Source organism: Pezoporus wallicus, unplaced genomic scaffold (assembly GCF_028554395.1).
Source record: "Pezoporus wallicus isolate ANWC-B61680 ecotype Strahan unplaced genomic scaffold, APGP_CSIRO_Pwel_v1 scaffold_3294, whole genome shotgun sequence".
Classification (NCBI taxonomy): domain Eukaryota; kingdom Metazoa; phylum Chordata; class Aves; order Psittaciformes; family Psittacidae; genus Pezoporus; species Pezoporus wallicus.
This window is the reverse complement of record NW_026635478.1, coordinates 17,138,136-17,153,608: the sequence shown is the minus strand read 5'-3', so window position 1 is coordinate 17,153,608 and position 15,473 is coordinate 17,138,136. Positions and strand designations below refer to the sequence as shown.

The 15,473-nt window shown below is 44.6% G+C and overlaps 1 protein-coding gene across 1 annotated transcript in view; it reads left to right on the top strand.

The window, feature by feature from the left end:
• MEI1 (meiotic double-stranded break formation protein 1) overlaps positions 1-15,473 on the top strand; it is a 37,255-nt gene that overhangs the window by 8,063 nt on the left and 13,719 nt on the right. The window contains exons 8-20 of the mRNA XM_057431015.1: positions 233-347; positions 1,154-1,270; positions 1,805-1,904; positions 4,667-4,801; positions 5,338-5,452; positions 6,969-7,087; positions 8,115-8,256; positions 9,616-9,727; positions 10,352-10,412; positions 11,585-11,682; positions 12,439-12,613; positions 12,724-12,871; positions 13,433-13,705. Of these exons, the coding sequence (XP_057286998.1) occupies positions 233-347; positions 1,154-1,270; positions 1,805-1,904; positions 4,667-4,801; positions 5,338-5,452; positions 6,969-7,087; positions 8,115-8,256; positions 9,616-9,727; positions 10,352-10,412; positions 11,585-11,682; positions 12,439-12,613; positions 12,724-12,871; positions 13,433-13,705 (1,710 nt within the window). The remainder of the gene's footprint in view (positions 1-232; positions 348-1,153; positions 1,271-1,804; positions 1,905-4,666; positions 4,802-5,337; positions 5,453-6,968; positions 7,088-8,114; positions 8,257-9,615; positions 9,728-10,351; positions 10,413-11,584; positions 11,683-12,438; positions 12,614-12,723; positions 12,872-13,432; positions 13,706-15,473) is intronic.

Below are 15,473 nucleotides of genomic sequence, written 5' to 3'. Positions count from 1 at the left end.
CTAAGCATGGGGCAGAGCTATTCCTGCTCATAATCTTCTCTATTGTGGTTCTCATTTTACATTTTTTGAATGTATTTGGTCCAGTGTTTGATCTTGCCTTAGCACTGTGAAATACATACCAAAGGAGAGATCTTCATTTATGTTTTATGTTTTAAAACGTAGAGGAAACTGTTTCTTACTCATATCTGCAGAGTTGATTTCCTCTCTCATTTTGATTTGTGTTTCCCAACAGCTTTTGTTGACCAGAGATGAGATGTTACAGGCAGCAAGTTCTCACTGTATGGCTGCAGTGCTGGTTCACTCTCCCAGCAGATATGCTCCTGCTTTTATCCATGCTGATGTCCCAGGTGAAGAAATGCAGTAGGATCTTACTGTTCATCTGCTAATATCAGGCACTCCTTGGCTGTTTGTTTTAGAAATCAGTCCTCCTCCATGAAATCCTCTGATGGCATAATGTGTGTGGTGACCATTTTATACCAGTAAAAATGGCTAATGTGATTTAGGATTAGAAACGGAAAGTAAATTTTCAACTGAAATTGTAGAAGCAACTGCCAACATGCAGAATGGAGTTCCCACAACAAGAATTTGATGAGTCCTTCAGGTCAAGGTCCTTCTTGCAGGACCTTGGATACAAGCCAAAACAGACTGGGATTCCATCATATCCCACTAAGTACTGTAAATTTATACAGAATTTGGTCTAGGATTTAGCTTTAGAATGCGGTTTATTATTTCTTTGTAATCCCAAAGGACAGAAATGCTTTCATCTTACAAATTCTTTAGGAGGTATAAAAGTTCTGTGGAAAAAAAAAGATCACTGCATCTGTGGTAAAGCTTGCTTTGTGGCTTTTCATTTGTGCCAAAGGCTAGAGCCACAGTTCAGCTCCTGCCTGCTGAGTTTATGCTGGGAAGATGCCTGCCTGCAGGACTTTGCTCTCCAGTCACCTTGCTTTGAAGGCTAGCATATCCCCCCAGCTTCCACTCCACTCTCCATTCCTGCCATTTCGTAATACACCCGTTTCCCTGTGGCTGTTGCTATGCTTATGCGTTTCCTCCTCCTTCCCCTGCTCTGTTCTGGGAGCAGCTGTGCCAGGCTGTAGGCAGACTGCCTCTTACCAGGGTGACCTTATTTGCCTGTGTGTCTGTGTGTTTGCAGAATTCCTGTTTGAGTGTCTCTTGTGCAACAGTGAAATTCTCATTTGGTCAGTGTATTGCTGCCTGCTCCTCCTCACTGAAGAGCGCCTTTTCTTCTCAAAGTGTCACACAGTCTATGGTGAGTCATCAACCTTTCCGACAGGGGGACTGCAGTAATACTGTGGGCATTTGTTGTGCCTCTAGCTGAATTTCAATGCTTTACACACAATCACAATTTCAAGTCAGGATGGATAAAGGACTGAGAACAAGTGCCTATCAATCAGGCATGTTTGTGATGTCCAGCATAGCTTGAATTTCAACATAGCTTTGAACTGTCCTAATTACAGTTAGAACAGTTCAAGGCATGCACTCGTTATAATAGCCAGTTATCATGACTGACACTATCTGAGTTACTATTAAGTGTTTTAGTGAACATACTAAGAGTAGATACAGGAAGAAAGGCTAAATTCCTTCTTCTGGACTTACCTCCAGCAGTGGAGACTGGGGCCTATTACCAAGGAGCTGAGTGAACACTCAGCAGTTTGGGGCAGTTGTATGTCAGTTGTTCAGAAGAATAATTGTTCAAATCTTCTTATTAAAACTTAATTTTGCTTCTATGCTGAGCTTTGGGGTGTTAAAAGCCCTCTCTGTGACTTCTCTTGAACACGTGCAGGCATTGAATCTCTGATGAAGAGTCTTCAAGACGTCCTGCAGCTGAACAATGTGGAGTTGCACAAACAAGGGCTCCTGCTCTTCACTGAAATCCTGAAGCGGTAAGGGAGTACCCCTGCCAGGCTTGCACCAGCAGAGTGTGGTGCCCCAAAATGGAGGCTGTGATCCTTTTGATTTTTAAGGTTTTCATCTGAGGCCAAATATCTACACCACCAGAGCCGTTGTGTTGCTGAACAAATGCATCTCCCTTATTCTTGTGATGAAGGACCTGATGGTAGCTTCTGAACTTCCCAGCTTGTCCTCTTTGTGCATGCATCCGTGAGGATATCTACCTTCTTTTTCCTGCTACCTTACCAATCTGGGATGAAAGATCTATCAGCTGTAGACAGAGGAGGAAGGAAGGCGAGGAAGGTCCAGGTGTATGCAAGCAGGCCAGTTCCCGCTTAGTGCATCTCTGTGACAAAACAAAGCATGCAAGTTCCGTGGCTTCTAGTCTTGTATCATCATCTGAGCTAAATTCAAACAGCAAAAACAAATTCTAGGCTGAAATATTAATGTCTTCTGTCACTTTTTTCCTCATGTTTTCTGCTAAGGAATAACATGCCCTAGCTTGTTTTTCTTATATGCTTCCTGTTCTTGCTTCTATGATCTTGTTCCTGTCCTGTCATGCTAGTGAAAGAGTCTTGGTTTTGCCACTTAGTTCCCCCAAGAGAGCCCTTGAGCTGAATTTTTGAAATGTCACAGTCAATTTTGTAGCAAGTGGCAGGGTAAAGAGAGGGAAAAGCAGCCGTGCTAGAACAGTGTGATGATGCCAGTGTGGGATCTGTCAAAAAGAGAAACCAGGATGTGGGAAACACTAATTACAGCATTTGTGCTTGTAAAACAAAGAGAACACTCTGTGCAATTACTCTCATTTTCTAGCACATCCATTCTATCTCTCTGAGCTTTGCCTTAGAAATAATGTTTTATTTAAAGCTATCTCATAGTGGGGAAAGGGATCTCATTCGGGAACCTTTTCCTTGCAGCTGAATTCTCTTGGGTAAGCGAGCCCCACACTCTGGTGTTGCCCAAACAGGACATGCTGCTCCCCTTCGCAGTATATCAGGAATGGTGGGTAACTGCCCCTTGTCTCTCCCAGCACAACCAGCGTGGCCAGCACAGTTTGAGACCCAAAGATGAGAGGTTGCAGGAAACTGCGAGAGTGCTGTCCTTCACGCTTTTCGCCCAGGCCCCAAAGACATCGTAGTGCACCATATTGCAAGTGGGCTTGTGCCTCGTGAGTCAGCAAGACTCCTCCATCCCTTCCTCCCTGTGTGAGTCAGTGAAGGCTTTTTTTCCTGATGTGTTTGACTTCAGAAGGTCAGCTACTAAAGAAAGGAACTACAAAGGATTAATAGAATTACAGTGTAAGTGAAACAATTTGGAAGTTCAGTACACCATTTATGGCTTGGGCCAGAGGGTGCTGGTGCTCGAGTTCCTTGCCTTGCCCACCTCACAGCTTTTTCTCACAGCAGAATGTGAGGTGATTGCCAAGCTGGGTTTCATCCCACCGAGTGACTAAAAGGAGTGGTTCTGCCTCTGCTCACTTTTTACCTTGTAGCTGGGCTAGCAGTGTAATTCCTACTGAAGTTTATTTTCCCCTCCCATGGAAACATGTGCTGTTCCTGACTTGCTTTAGTCATGCATAGGATCATAGAATGGTTTGGGTTGGAAAGGACCTTAAGATCATCCAGTTCTCCCCCCCCGCCCCCTCCATGGGCAGGGACACCACACACTAAACCAGGTTGCTCAAAGTCCTGTCCAACCTGGCCTCAAACACTGCCAGGGATGGAGCATTCACCACTTCTTTGGGCAACCCGTTCCAGTGCCTCACCACCCTCACAGTAAAGAACTTCCTTATATCTAACCAGAACTTCCCCTATTTTAGTTTAAACCCACTACACTTTGTTCTATTGCTACAGTCCCTAATAAATAGTCCCTCTCCAGCATCCTTGTAGGCCCCTTCAGATACTGGAAGGCTGTGAAAACTGAATAACAGAGAATCTTTTTGCCTCCCAAGTTTTGCTCATTTCATGCTGTGCTGTTTTTCTTGCCTCACTTTGTAGATGCCCTCTGGCAGGCTATTAGTGCCTCTTGTCTGCAGGTAGCTGCCTGTCTTCCCCTGCCTTCCTGACTGTACCTGACTTGTCAAAATGAGCAGTCTGCCATTTACAAAGCTCTGTCCAATAATGAGATTAATGGCTTGTCATCCCTCCATATTCTTGTGCTGAATGCCCAAAGGTGCTGGGCCGCAAGATGATCAGATGACCATATGCTCACTATCAAGAATTGTCAGAACAGTAGGATTGTGTTTGTTTTCCTGATTACTTTTCAAGTTCATGAAAATCCCTGTCCTGGCAATATTAGAAGTGCTATGTGCCTGTGAAAGAAGCTGTTCTCATCATTGTTCTGGGGTGGTGGTGTTTGCTTGTTTACTCAGAAATATGACTGGCCAAATGAACCTGCAAATGCCAGAGCAGATGGCCTCAGCATAAAGTCCTAGGCAGAGAGACCACTGTGTTTAGCAAAGCCCATTTTTCTTCTGCTTTTGATGTCAGTGTTCGCTGGTGCAGTCAGTTATCCAGGCTGTAGGGTTTTTTCATCATAGTAGTGCTTCAGGCCTGCTGAAATTCACTCTTCCTGACAAATCCTCCACTTGCTCAAGTTTGAGACATCCTCCTTGGGAGCAGCTGGCTCTGAATACTTGAAAAGCATGGCTGGAACCACAAGGCTCAGCTCTTCATTTTGTGAAATTGAGGAGAGGACAGTACAGTTACTTAACTCTGACAATGTTCTCTTTGCTTACTCTGTTTCTTCTTTGCAGGCAACCAGTGGAAATCAAACTATTCATAAACCGAGGTGTATGTATAGAAGCCATTGATGTTTTGATGGAGACAGTGAACTGCCCAGTGCTGGAGGTGGCACTGGAAGCTGTGAGAGCTGTGGCAGCTTTCCTGAGGTAGGCAGGAAAGTATTTGCAGGCTTTTCTTCAGATAGATCTGTTGATACCATGTAGGTCTCTGCAACTCCCCTGTAGCTGTGTGGGTGAGTGTTCTGCAGTGGGACTTCTGGCTGAGGCAGGCGTGGGTACAGCACCGCTAGCTTTCCACCTGCCTCAAAAGGCTGCCAGGGCAATGGAGCTGGGGTAGGCAGCGACTGCAGCAAAAAACTAGTGTCCCAGGCAGACCTGTACAGTGGTTGCTGCAGCTTTATCACTCTGTGCCCCATCCGGACAGGTAAGAGCAAGCATAAGTCTCTGTACAGTCATGTGTTTCCTGACTGTAGTGGGAGTGGACAGTGAATGCAGTGAGGGTGTGTTTGGGTGCACATGTGAGGGAAGGCACTGGTCAGATATTGTGACCTTAGCATGCTATGCTGGAGAGAAGTGGCATTGACATATTATTATCAAAAGAGCAGTTATTTCTGCTGGTGTGGCCTTCCCAGGTGGAATTGTTCCCAGCAGGGAATGTGCATGTTGTCTTTCTGCTTGTTCAGGAGGGACCATCTGAGCTCCCCACCAGTCCCATATGAAGAGCTGCAGAAGCTGCTGGAGGCAGTGCTGAAGCGATGTGCTGACCTTTACTCCCCCCAGAGTAGCAAGAGGCATGCAGTAAGTCAAAACTTGTTGCTTTTTGGGAGGATCAAGCAGGACAGGGATGATCCTCCTACTGCATGTAGGAGTGTGGATGCTGTATGTGTTTCATCCCCTTTACCCTATGGCTATTGGGTTCTCTAGTGTTTCTTTTTGATCCTCCTGCCTTAAGACGGTACCAGTTTTTGTCTTTGAAGTAGCTGAAGATGTATGCTGGTAAATGTTGTCTTTCTAAACCAGTGAAGAGTAGTGGGGTACCTCTTGAGCATGCTGCTGTCTTTACCTGTCCAGTGCTACAAAGTCATTCCCTTTCTTCAGGACTCCACCTTGTAGGTTGCATCAGTCAATCTGTTTTTTTTTTGGCAATGAATATCTCTTGCTGTGCCTTCAGACCAAGAGGATCATTACATATGCACTGTGATCCCTCAGTATGGGAGCTGTTAGCCACTCTTTGAACTGCAATTCCTTTTCTGTTCCTGGATTATGTAGTTAATCTGATGTGCTGCTGGGACTTGAGCATTTCTGTGGAAAGCCCCCATTGCAGATGGCTAGTGAAAAGACAAGGGCTGAGCCTCCTTGCTCTAGGCTTATAGCCACGTAGGTTTAGATTGCATGTCTGTTGTGGGAAAGAGCATCTTGCTGGAGTACCAGAGTTCCACATGCCTGATGAACTATCTTTAGGCCCAAGTTCTGTTGTACCAGATGTCTTTCTTCTCTGCTTGGAGAAGACAGAACTGCTTTCTGCCCATAGGTAGATGTTGGTTAGGCTGTTTGCACACACCCAATTCTTGATGCCCCATTCAGAATACTGAGTTTCACAGGAAGGAAATTTAGGAAGATAATAAGGACGTCCAGGCTGTCCTTAAAGGAAAAAAAAGGAGAAATGATTGTACCTGTACTAAGGTATCTCAGCATCAAATGGAGAAGGAGTTCTGAATTGCCAGATACCAATATGTAGCTGTGCTATCCTCTGGTAGTATTCAGAGAAGACCATCACAACAGGTTAAGGCTTAAAGGCAGATCTTGAGTTCCAACTGCTTCCCAGTTTGGGCAAATGATTAACTCTGATGCTGCAGTTGGCTTCTTGCTGAACTCAGTAGGATGCTGTGTGGGAACAAGAGCTAGTACATGCATAGTTGCTTACAAAGCTGAGCCAAATTAGAGCACTAATATTTCAGTGCTGTACAAGGAGAGGAGCTGTTCAGTGTTGTCTGAAGAGTAATTGGAAGAAATAAAAATTCTTAAAAATACTAGGTTTTCCCAGAAGTGTTTGAAGCTCCATTAGCTGAGCTATTTATAACTCAGATTAGACCAAACCGTGGCAATACAGGCAGTAAAGAGCTAGTAGCTCTGTAACTCTGTCCTCCCTATGAAGGGCACAAAAGCTCTCTAACTCTGCTTTTCCTGGGGAAAGCACAGCAGTGAAAAGCAGTTGTGTGAAATCTGTTGTTCCTCCTACTGCAGGTATCAGAGAAAATAGCTGTTTTTTACTGACAGTGAACATAAGATTTTAAAGACTTCTCTCCTCTTACAGGGTGATCTCCTGTTCTCAGTGTCTCAGAGTCACCCAGCAAACATAAATCTCAGCAGAGTTTCTCAGAGACAGGGCCAGTTCTTGCTTAACACCCTGCAAAGTTTCAGAAATGCTTGCAGGTGAGAACAAGTCAGTGTAGGTGAGTCGTGTGTGTCCATATGCATCCATTCTTCTGTCTTGGTAACCAAATGCCTCTGCCCACCCCCACCACTAAAATATCACAGGTGAGTTCAATGCATTGAACTTGTCAGTGAAACAACAGAAGGAGGAATATGTAGTGATAGTGAAAAAATTGTGATACCTGTGTGTGCCTCCCAGTAAATTTCTCTGGGACCTTTTATTCCCTGTTTATTTAATGTCTTTGGCCTTTGAGGAACTGCTTAAAAATTAGCCACTACTACTGACAGTGTAAGAACTATTTGAAGGTGTGTGTGAAACCATATTCCTGTGTCCTGGGGTATGCGGGGGGGGGGGGGGAATTAACCGTTTAACAAATGTGTATCTGCTTCAGATGCTGGTTTTGGATTTGCTCATCTGTTAACTGCCAGTGGGTTTATAGACACCAACATTTCCTGTGCTGCTGGATGAGAGCTGTCTGTCAGCCTTAGCTGCTCAGCAGACGGTGGTGCATGAGTTTGTGTGTGAGTCTGTTAGGGAAGTCTGGCCAAGTTACTTATTTTGCCTTCCATGGCTTGACTGAGATAATTCAGTCAGAAGCAGGTGGCCCTGTCTGCACTGACCCAGTGTCTTGGGGTTGTGTTAGAGGGCTCTTGGGATATGCCATGGCTTTTAGAACAGCTGAATTGTCCACTGGCTGATTTTCATGAAGTTTGCTGTACTGTGCTCCAGACAATCTGGCCTGGCTGAGAACCTTTAGTCTTGCCACACTAGGGCTTTCCACAGCAGATACTTTCTTCAGAGAAGCTAAGCCTTCCTTTCCCAGATTGTACTGTTGTGCAACATTGCTGACTTCTAATAGCTTTGCTCAAGATGTAACTCTGCGATTGCCAGATTCCTGCATTGCTGACCCAATAAATATTTGTAGGGCCCTTAATGGTGAAAGTTTTGATGGAGATGTAGTATCTCCTGACTTCCTTTACAAAGTGAGGAGAATTCCTCTCTTTGATGTCCACTATGTGTTTGTAGGTTAGCAGTGGAATTCCAGAGTGACTTCATGGCCCAGGAGAATGCTTTCACTGCCCCCAACTCTGAGAGTAAGGACACGCTAAGCAACTTCTCTGAGTTCCTGTTGAGGATTTGTGACAGTCTCTGCATCCCCATGGTCATGGTAGGGTTTCTTTTGAATTTGATCTATTTGTTGGATACCTGGAAAGATGCTTTCAAACATCAAGAACGGGTGGCACAGATTGGTTCTGGGAGGAAGAGAGCATGTAGAGTAAACCAAGAACAACTGTGGCATTGCTCACCTCTCCAGAGCCAAATGTGGCATTACACAGTTCATGCAAAATGGGGGTGTATGGTCTCAGAGGGTGGAGAAATTCATAAAGCTTCCATGTAGATGGCAGTGTCTTTCTTCAGACTGTGCAATCCCCATAACCTGCCTGCCATGCTATCTAATCCATGGCAGCTCTGGATGTTGCAGAAGATGGAGAGTGCCTGAAGTGTTGTTTTCCCTTCTTGCCTGTGTCCCAGAAAGCAGCGGCATTTTGCACCTGCACTTTCATTTCCCTGCTTCTTTCCAGAAGGTGTTGATGAGGCTGCCCAGTCTACCCAGCGAGGGCAGTACCTAGCACTGTGCCTCAGTAAGGCCAGGGACACAGTTTAAAAAGTAACTGGAGAGTCATGTGTGCTTTAGCACTCCATGCAGACCTGTCACTAAGACACTTGGAGCAGAGCTGTCAAAACAGTGGGACTCTGGTGGTGGTTCCAAACATTGAGTAACTTTTGCTTGTGCTTTGCCACAGGTTCAGGTGTATGGACTCTTGCAGTTGTTGGGAGCTTGGAAATGTTTTGGTTTGTGTTTTCTTAACCAATCTTTTGAGAGGCAGCTCAGCTGCAATGCAGTTGCTGTTGTCCTCCCTGAAGGGAGGTGCATGTCTCGTTTGGCAAAGCTGGAGTCAGTTTGCTGCTTCTTGCTCATTGAACTTGGTTAAAAATTAATGGACTGTGAGAAAATTGTCCAGTGACCTTCTGCAAGAGTGAGTCGAGTTGTTCTGTTCTAAACAGTTTAGGTTCTGGACTCTGTAAAGAGCTTAAATACCTGTGTTTGCCACTACCCAATAAAACGCTGAAGCACAGGCATAAAGTGTCCCTGAAGTCAGCTGCACGTAAGCATATGTCCTGTGTTGTATGCCACGCTGGACAATTAGCCATCTGAGCTGTGAAAACAGTTGCTTCCCGGGCAATACAGGCAGTAAGGGCCTAACTGTTTGCCAGCTGGAATCAGGAAGAAGTTTCTTGTTTGATGTAATGTCTTGCAGAGTTAGCAGCATAGCTCATAACGTTGGCAGAGGGGAGTGTTAGTTGCTTTGAAGTGCTCATGTGTACATGCTGCCAGGCATTTTGGTAGAACTGTTACTCCATTTCTTTGGATTTAGAAATCTCACTTTCTGGGCAGGCAGGAAAGCTGCTGTTTTCAGTGTTTATTGCATACCACCATGCACCTGATCTTTTCTTCTTTCCACAGAACTACCTGGAAAGGGCTGTCAACCCATCAGTGATGGAGGTTTTCATCTCAGCACTTAATACCCTCTTTACAGTGGTGCCAAACATGCAGAATAAGTTCTCCAAAAAGCTGGGTATGGGGGTAGTGTGGGATCACGTTCTCTGTGCTCTTAACTGACGGAACTTACTGCTACTGCATATTACTGAGGCAATGAGCTTAACAAGACTTCATGCGGAGGATTATATTACATGTTTATATGAGTAAGAATAGAGCACACAGTCATGTTCAGCAGGATGAAAAAGTTATTTGGTCTAGCAATGATTATGGGACAGATTTTATTTTAGATAAATAACTTGTGTCAGCTTCACCCTTTCCTCTGGAATATTCAGAACTGGCTGTTCCTCTAGACAGGGATTATGCTGGAATTGGTAGGTTTTTACTATGTAGAAATCCTATTTACTCTGTGTGTTCCTTACTCGTTGCACATCAGAGAACTAATGTAGAGAATTCCTCTATTCTAAACACGTGAAGCTGTTAAATCTTCCATTCTTCTCCTGAGAAAACAAATGAATCTCAGACACTCCTCTCCAAACCAAACTCAGAGTAGTTTGCTTTGAGAGAGGACGCTGAGATGACCTGCCTTGTTCACCAGGTTGGTGTGGAGATGTGTGGGGATGGTTATGGGACCTGCCTACTTTTTTCCCTTATTGTACACATTCTATGTCCCTTTGACATTTCTGTCTTGCTTTCTGTCTAGCATCTTCATCCTTCATCCGACTGACACTGGAGCTGAAGGCCAGATTTTGCTCTGTACAAAGGTATTGTGATGCATATGCATTTTGAGGAAGTCAAACATTTCCAGATGGGAAAGCAGATCATGCCATATTTAATGCACCTGATTTGGCAAGATGGAATGCTGAAAGACTCAAGGGTGGTTATATCTTACTGCAAAATGTAAATGGCAACTGACAATGGAAAAGCTGGATGTGGGAGAAGGGAGAAGCAGTCAGATAGGGGGCAGGTGGATTCACAGAGTGGTGTGAGAATCCTGTGCTCTGTTGTGAGATGAGCAGGTAGAGATAAAGCAGCCTGGCTTTGGAGTAATCAGATAAGTGGGTGTTTTGAAAAGAAATAACAGTAGCATCAGTTTCATCTGAGCTCTGGCTCCCCAGGCACATATTACCACTATCATTGTTCCTTGTGGTGTGATATATAAGAAATGAGCAGGAGGAGGAAGGCTTCAACAGCAGGCATTGCAAAGGGTCTTCTGTAGCAAAGGCTATGATTTCTAGGTTGAGGAGGACTTAGGGAGACTCTCTGTGGGTCTGCAAAGGTGTGTTACCCCTCTTCCCTATGACTGCACCTTATTAAAGAGTAAACAAAACAGCAGCACCCCTAGCCCAGGTTAGCACTGTGAATGGGGATGTGTAGTGGGGATGTTTGTGCCTTTGAATGGTGTGTGTGGGAAGTGATCAAGGCCTCTGAATACGGTAGTTTGGGGCACTAATGATGGCGTGTTAGAGTGCAAAGCTGATTCATTATGTCCTGTTCTTCAAGGAGATCATTGGAGACAGAAATAATGCCACAGAATCTCCCTACTGGTGTTTGCCAGTGGAATCAGGTGTGGGAAGCCACCCTCATATATAGGCCATTCTCTGCAGTGTTGGGGTCCTGCCTTTTCAAGACTCTCTTTGTATACCAGGTGTGATGATTGTGAGAGTACCCCGCTATATTCATGTTGTCCCAAGGTGTGTGAACACGTTCACTGCCATCACTATGCACACCTGCTACATCTGTGAGCTGACTGTCTTTTGGGAATCACTCACTTTCCCGGAACCCCAGCTGGCTCCTGGAGTTCTGTTGTGATGGGGCAGGTGCTTGTATGTGATGATTCAGTAAACTGAGGTTCTAGCAGACAGCATGTGAGATTGGAAATACGAAGAAGATATTCCTGGCCTTCTGCACTGTATTTTTCTGCTCTTCTTCACAGTAATCCTGCCTTGAATCAGGCGTGTTCCAGCTTCCTCTGCAGCTTGTGCTTGAGCCTTTACTCTGCCACAGAGAAAGAGAAAACTTCTTCTCAGGAAGGCAAGTTTGGAGAATGAGACAAATGGCTTCACTTACTCTGAGGCCCTGACACCCTGTCTTTAGGCAATAAGTACAAAAATAACTAAAATAAAAGGGCAAAGAAGAAGGGAAGGGAGGACACACATAAGCTCTATTTAGAGGTTGTGGGATTTTTCCCCCCAGCTTTTTTTTTAAGCTGGTCCAACAAGGAGATAACACTCACAGAATGCATTTTCAAGAATTTGGAACCCTGCCTGTTTACATGGTGACATTTATTAGCACAACTGTGCATGGCTTAATTGAAACAATCTCATTTGCCACTTAACCTGTATCTGCAGATTTTTCCTCTGGCACAGTCTGTAAAGCTTTCCTGTCTGTACTGTAACTTCCCATAATAGGTAAGTCCCAGATAAATGAGATGAAAATTTTCATATCACAAAAGCCACTTTTCTCACTGGCAGTGGTTGGTCACCATACAGGCAGCATCAGCAGAAAGCTGGGAACCTCAAATAGAAATGGCTTTTCATCCTCAAAGCCAGCTCCGTTAAATCAGGTCTCACAACACCTCATGCCAGATCATAGGGGTGTGCTTGCTGTATGCAGGCTGTGGGGCGGGAGGTTGGCTTTGACATTTCTTACATCAGGAGCTTCCCTAATTATTAAATTATTAAATTCTTGAATTGGGGCAGGCAGATGCTTCCATCCCCCTGTTCCACTCTGCTTTGCTGTAAGCATTCCTCATCGCTGCCTGCCTGCTCATAGTAGTTTTATTTCTAGAGCAAGACATTTCTGAGCTCCTGCAGAAGGGTCTGCCTCAATTAAACTACACCACTGCTGAAAGCCTTCTCCTCCTGGCTGAAGCCCCTGACCCTTTCTCTTTGGATCAGGCTCTTTGCAGCCACCAGCACTGCTTTATACTACTCTTATACTTTGCCTACACCCTTGAGGACAGGTGAGCCAAGAGTATACAAGGCACATGGTTTTGTGGCTATTATATACCATGTATTGGTCGGTGAGGCATGTCTAATGTTACCTTTTGCACTCCAATCTCCTTGAATGCAGGTTTGTCCCAGAAACAGAATTATTTTTAGCCATAAGAAATTTCCTCCTATCAGCACAGGACCATGGAGACTGTCCCCCTCTATACATACTCAGAGCTGCACTTTACCTCCTTGCTGTCTGTCAGGACAAAAGCCAACCACTGGACTTGGTAAAAGATGATTTCATTCCTTCCTCTTGGACCCTTTTTTGGAAACTAAGGTTTCTCCCCTTTCCCATCAACCCTCTTGAGGAGAGTATTTTGACATAGGCGGTGAGCAGTGAGTGAGTGAAGAGCATGCAGTGCATCTACACTCTGGAAAGTTAACTGTGAAAAGCCACCAGGGAATCTAGATTTGACTGAATAAACCTGTGTATGTGTGGGAAGTGTAAATGCGTTGGATAGGCTGTGAATTCACATATGGAATATAATAAATTTCATCGCTTCAGTCTCCTGAACACATCTACAGCCTCTGCAGAAGGCTTTCTAGTGTTCCCATATGGCTCTTTGCTGATGCACAGCTTTGAGAACTGTATAAAGCCTACAAGTTTCTTAGCCTTTATGATGCAAATGGGCTTCGCAAAATGATGTTTAACTGATATATTTGATTGTCTACTTAGAAGGCAGTGTGACTGTTTCTCATAGCACTCACATCACTTCAGCTTTTTTGATAATTAATATCTAGTGATAATTCTGTTCTCTCTCCCCTTTTCCCTCCCACGCATTTACCAGAGGTCGTTGTGTACCATAAGGAGGATCCTGGATAATCTTCCAGATCTAAGCTTGGTCTACGTCCATTGTCCTCTCCTGCTGAAATTCTTCCTGCGTTACCCTGAACTTATGGGGAGATTTGGACACCAAGTCCTCCAACTCTGGTTTTCCTGGGGAGACTGCAAGCAAACTGGGATTGAAGAAGATGGTTTTGGCATGTCTGATCAGCTGAACAGTGTTAACCCATTACTTCCCATTCTGAAGAGCAATTCCAGCATTTTACTTATTTTACTGGTATGTAACTTTCAAAAGGAAAGGCTACCATCCTGGCCCTGATTTAGGTGGCTTTTTGGTTTTTAAAGCTCTCAGTGATGTCGTAGGATCACAGAATGGTTTGGGTTGGAAACGACCTTAAGATCATCCAGTTCCAACCCCCTGCCATGGGCAGGGACACCTTCCACTAGAGCAGGTTGGTCAAGGCCCTGTCCAACCTGGGACATGAGGCCAAGGATTCTGGTACAAGGGCCAATGAGTGTATACATAGACTTCCACCCCGCAGGGAAGCCTGATATGGAAAATGAGTCTTTCTCTGTCATCCATCCACTGTAACAGGAAGGGATCTTTTGAAAGCTGGTTAGGAAGGGATCTGAAGGGTACTCATGTATGCCATGAAAAACCTTATTCCTTTCTCTATCCAGATACACAGCTGGGTACTCCAGATCCTTCTGTGGCAGCCTTTCAAGAAGCTGTTTTGCTAATTTGGGAGAAATGGTTTTACTACTGGTAGATGAGAAGGATATGAGGAACAAAGAACTTTGAAAAAGCAGCATGGAGAAAGCAGGTCTTGAGGGCAAGGCTTTCTGTTCACTGGGGGTTTTAATTTGGTTGGTTTCAACTGGAGAGTCTTGTCAGAGATTTTTGCAGAACTCCTGAGTTTCCAGGGCTGCAACAACACATTTTATTGCTCTTTAAAGGTAAAATAAAAGTCTTGAGGAAGGGAAAATTATTCAGTGCAGGGAAGAAAGGGGCCTTGAAGTAGCAGGGCTTGTGTGTTTGCTGGCATAATGAGATCTGTTAACCTATGTAATCATGACAGAATCTAGGTGCTGATGGCTGCTTAGAGACCTCCTCTCACTCCCACCTCTCCCACCTCCCCTGTCACCCATTCCCATCAGTGGCCACCTACCCCACGACTGTTCAGCCAGTCACACAGTAAATACTTGCTGATATTTCCCCATGGGAACATGAGATTTGCCTGGAAGGACAAAAGCAAAGAGCTGTGATATTTCTTCTCCAGCCTTTTAGAGAAATTAAAACTATATATCAGTGTGAATAGAAGCCCGTGTCAGCAGTCAGTGAAGAAACAAGGTTTGATTCTGAGTGGGCACCCATCAGGCATTACAGTCTGGCACATATTTGTTATGATCAAAGAGGCGGCGAAGTACATTTTAATATCGCACCTTAGTGAAATGACTGACAGGAGGGTACCTGTGTGGGGCAGTTCTTTTACAGTGAGGGTGATATTCGACAGTTGGTAGCAACATCCAGGCATTTGATAACCATTACAGAGCATTAGCCAAAATGATCAGTGAGCTCCCATATAAAATTCAGGAGAAGTGCCCCATGGGACTTGCCTTTGGCAGTAGTTCTGAAACTTAGCACTCCATAATGTGGTGTATACATCCCAGGTCTATCAATAAACAAAAGAGAAACAGTGGCTCCTTCCCTGAATGGTAGAGTATTCCTACTTCCCTTTGTCTGTATTTCTGTGTGCTCTTGCAGAAATAAATTAATTTAGCTCTGTCCTGGTCATTAAAGTGAGTTGTAATAAATCACAGGCTTTGACATTTCACCTTTCAGTTGGAGAAGAGCATAATCAATCTGAATTTAGATGGGCTAATAAAACAGTGCAATATCCTGGGATAAATATGCTGTCAGATGTAAAGAAAACTTAGGAGGTGAATAACCTCAGCCTGAGAATGCTCTAGTAAAATGGAAAGGCCTCTGTGTGGTACAGTGAAACAAAAATGAATGTCCTTCCAGGGATGATTTATTTGCTCCT